The sequence below is a fragment of the Apium graveolens genome, chromosome 2 (genome assembly GCF_009905375.1).
Source record: "Apium graveolens cultivar Ventura chromosome 2, ASM990537v1, whole genome shotgun sequence".
NCBI classification, from domain to species: Eukaryota; Viridiplantae; Streptophyta; class Magnoliopsida; order Apiales; family Apiaceae; genus Apium; species Apium graveolens.
In genome coordinates this window covers 5,151,380-5,154,235 of record NC_133648.1, presented here as the reverse complement: position 1 = coordinate 5,154,235, position 2,856 = coordinate 5,151,380, and the positions used below count along the sequence as shown (strand labels likewise).

The following is a 2,856-nucleotide window of genomic DNA, read 5'->3' as shown; positions in this document are numbered from 1 at the left end:
AAAGCTATAGAACAGTCTGCATCGCCTTGTACTGATGCGGTCACCACGACTTTAGACAAACTTGAGACTTGAAATTTCAGAGACCATGGCCCCATAACAAATTAACAACTGACCACAATTGACCAATCACATAAACTAATCAAATTTCAGTTGGTAGGAGATTGTTATGTTTCAATCAGAGATTTAAAAAAAGATTTGACCTAAGTATGTGGTACAATGATTCTGACACATAAATTAAAGGGCATATACAGAGCATATAATCCAACTATACATGAGCATATTTAGTTTATTACGCTTCATAGTATCCGAACTTCCAACATCTGAACAGATGAAACATTAAGAGACATAAGCCTAAAAAAAGACCTATATACTTGCCACCTCTATAAGAGCTTTTCTATGGAGGCTGCGAGTGTTGTTTTAGGAACTGCGCCAATAACTGCATCTATTTTCTCTCCGCCTCTGAAAATCATGACGGTTGGAATGCTTCTTATACCATATCGTGTTGCAACAGAAGGACTCTCATCAGTGTTGACCTTGTAACACTTGAGCTTTCCTGCGTATTCTTTGGCCAGTTCATCAATGATGGGATGAATCATGCGACATGGACCGCACCATGGAGCCCAAAATTCAACAAGAACAGGGGAATCACACTCGAGGACAAGTGACTGCCATGTTGCATCAACGACACTAGGCACTGCAGTTTCAGTAGAAATTAAAAAACATTAATAGGATAATAAGATCCTTTTTTCAAGCACGAGTGCTAAGAACAGAGAAAAACCTTGGTAAACACTTAATTGCTAAAATAGGAAAACATATAATAATTGTACCAAGTTCACCTCATTTCTATACATAAAACATTTATTGGACTCTGAATTGAAACTTGAGGATATTTATACTTGTAGTGTTGTAAGTGTCAAGTGTTGTAAGTTGACACTTCCATGCAATCAGTTTTCAAGAAAATGGGCCTAATCGGACACCTAGGCTATATGCCGCATGAAAAAGCTTCGATAAGGGAAAATCGAGTGACTAGGAGTTTTTCTTACGAATTAGGCCTAGGCGGACGGGATAGGAAATCAAATCCATACATGGAAAAATTGTGATTAATCAGTTGGGAACAAATCAGCGTAGGCGGAACTAGTATAAATTATTTCTTAATTAGAAACATTACTAAAATGTGTTATAATAATGCTCCGATTAATTCCCTATCACCTTATGAACGTTTAAGGTACCCCGTAACCCCGACCTCCTGGATACACCCACCAATTCTTAAAACAGTGCTCATAATGCACCTCTCCAAGTTATAGAAAAGTAACATGTCAGTTCATCCATCCACATTTAAACTTGGTTCTCTCTTGAAAGTGATTGAAGGACCTCATTTACCATTTATTATTTCCTACTTCATCCACAATTTCTTTAAGACAATGCCCAATTCCCATCCAAAGTTTCCTTAAGCCAAATGATTTAAACAATATAAATGCTCCAGATTTAATTAAGGATAAGTGGAAGTGCACAAAATCACATCTTAACCATAACCATAACCATAAGAAATGTCAGTGGCAAAACCGACAACTTGGAGGCGCTAAGATATAAACATTTTGTTACTTAACAAATAACATTACAAGAAGACGACAACTAGAAAAGCATAAGCTTTAACTACCCAAAACGTTAAGCTATTGTAAATAGTATCCAAGTTCCCAACCCAGAAAGACCTCCAAATTTAACCAAAACAATTTACGCTAACTGAACTACACATATCTGACCTTCCGATTACATCTACATTATATCACCATACAAACCAAGCACAAATAACTTAATATCCCCTGCCTACCAATTCTACAACACAATTAACCAATTGTGTGTTCCAATCTACAATTTCCGATACATACACAAGTAATATACATTTCCACAATTATAATAAAATATACATTTGCGCCATTGAAATAAACATTTTGATAAGTAATAATATACATTTCCGAAATTATAATAAACATTCCGATAAGTAATAACATACATTTCCGCAATTATAACAAACATTTCGACAAGTAATAACATACATTTTCCGCAATTAAAACAAGTTACAGCCTCAATTAAACATCTACTTACAATTTTATCTATACGAAAATAAATTCTGAAGGAGTCTAACCTACAACAGCAGTGTCCTGAGCCTCACTAACGACACGACCGACACGGCGAACGAGTCGAGAGCTAGAACTCACCGATCCAGCGACTCGTACGGACTGAATTTTAAGTCCAGATGATTTAGGTAATTTAATTGAGCTCCGGTGACCGGAGAGAGAACAGATGGAGGGAGATGAAATCGCCGGGAAAGTAGAGGCGCGAGGGACGGTTAGGGTTTCTAGAACAGCCGCCATGTAGAGAGAGGAGAGAGAGAGAGAGAGATGTGGCTGTGGTGAGTTTGTTTGGGGGAGAGAGAGAGAGATAAGAGAGAGTGAGAGAGACCAATCGGTGTGCGTATGTGTTTGGTGTTTTGTTTGTCCGTAAAGAGATTGGTGATTAACAACTAAGGAAATGTCTAATTTTGTAATTTGGTATTATGTTTCTGTTACTCACGTGTTCTGCACTTGCCCTTTCTCACACGTCTTGTTAAATTTTTGTATATATATATTTTTGAAGTCGATTAGAAATTTAAATTTCTAGAGACTCGTTTTGGACACTGGGGTAATTCTGTCCGAGCAAATTGAGCTAGTTCGAGCCGGCTCGTTTAATTAATTTAGTCTCAACGTCTGCATGAACTCGACTCGTTTAATTTAATAAGTTGAGTCAAGCCGACTCGTTTAGCTAAATGACCCGATTTTAACGAGTTTGGCGACCCAGCTCATTTACTTTTTCACTAAA

The 2,856-nt window shown here is 37.3% G+C and overlaps 1 protein-coding gene across 1 annotated transcript; it reads right to left on the bottom strand.

The window, feature by feature from the left end:
* Nucleotides 1-209: 209 nt before the first annotated feature.
* Nucleotides 210-2,497, bottom strand: LOC141706766 (uncharacterized). The gene is made up of 2 exons (XM_074509594.1): nt 2,144-2,497; nt 210-694 (listed from the first exon to the last, which is right to left on the bottom strand). Exons 1-2 carry the CDS (start codon nt 2,370-2,372, stop codon nt 381-383), a joined length of 543 nt encoding a protein of 180 aa, XP_074365695.1. The 5' UTR covers nt 2,373-2,497; the 3' UTR covers nt 210-380.
* Nucleotides 2,498-2,856: the final 359 nt, after the last annotated feature.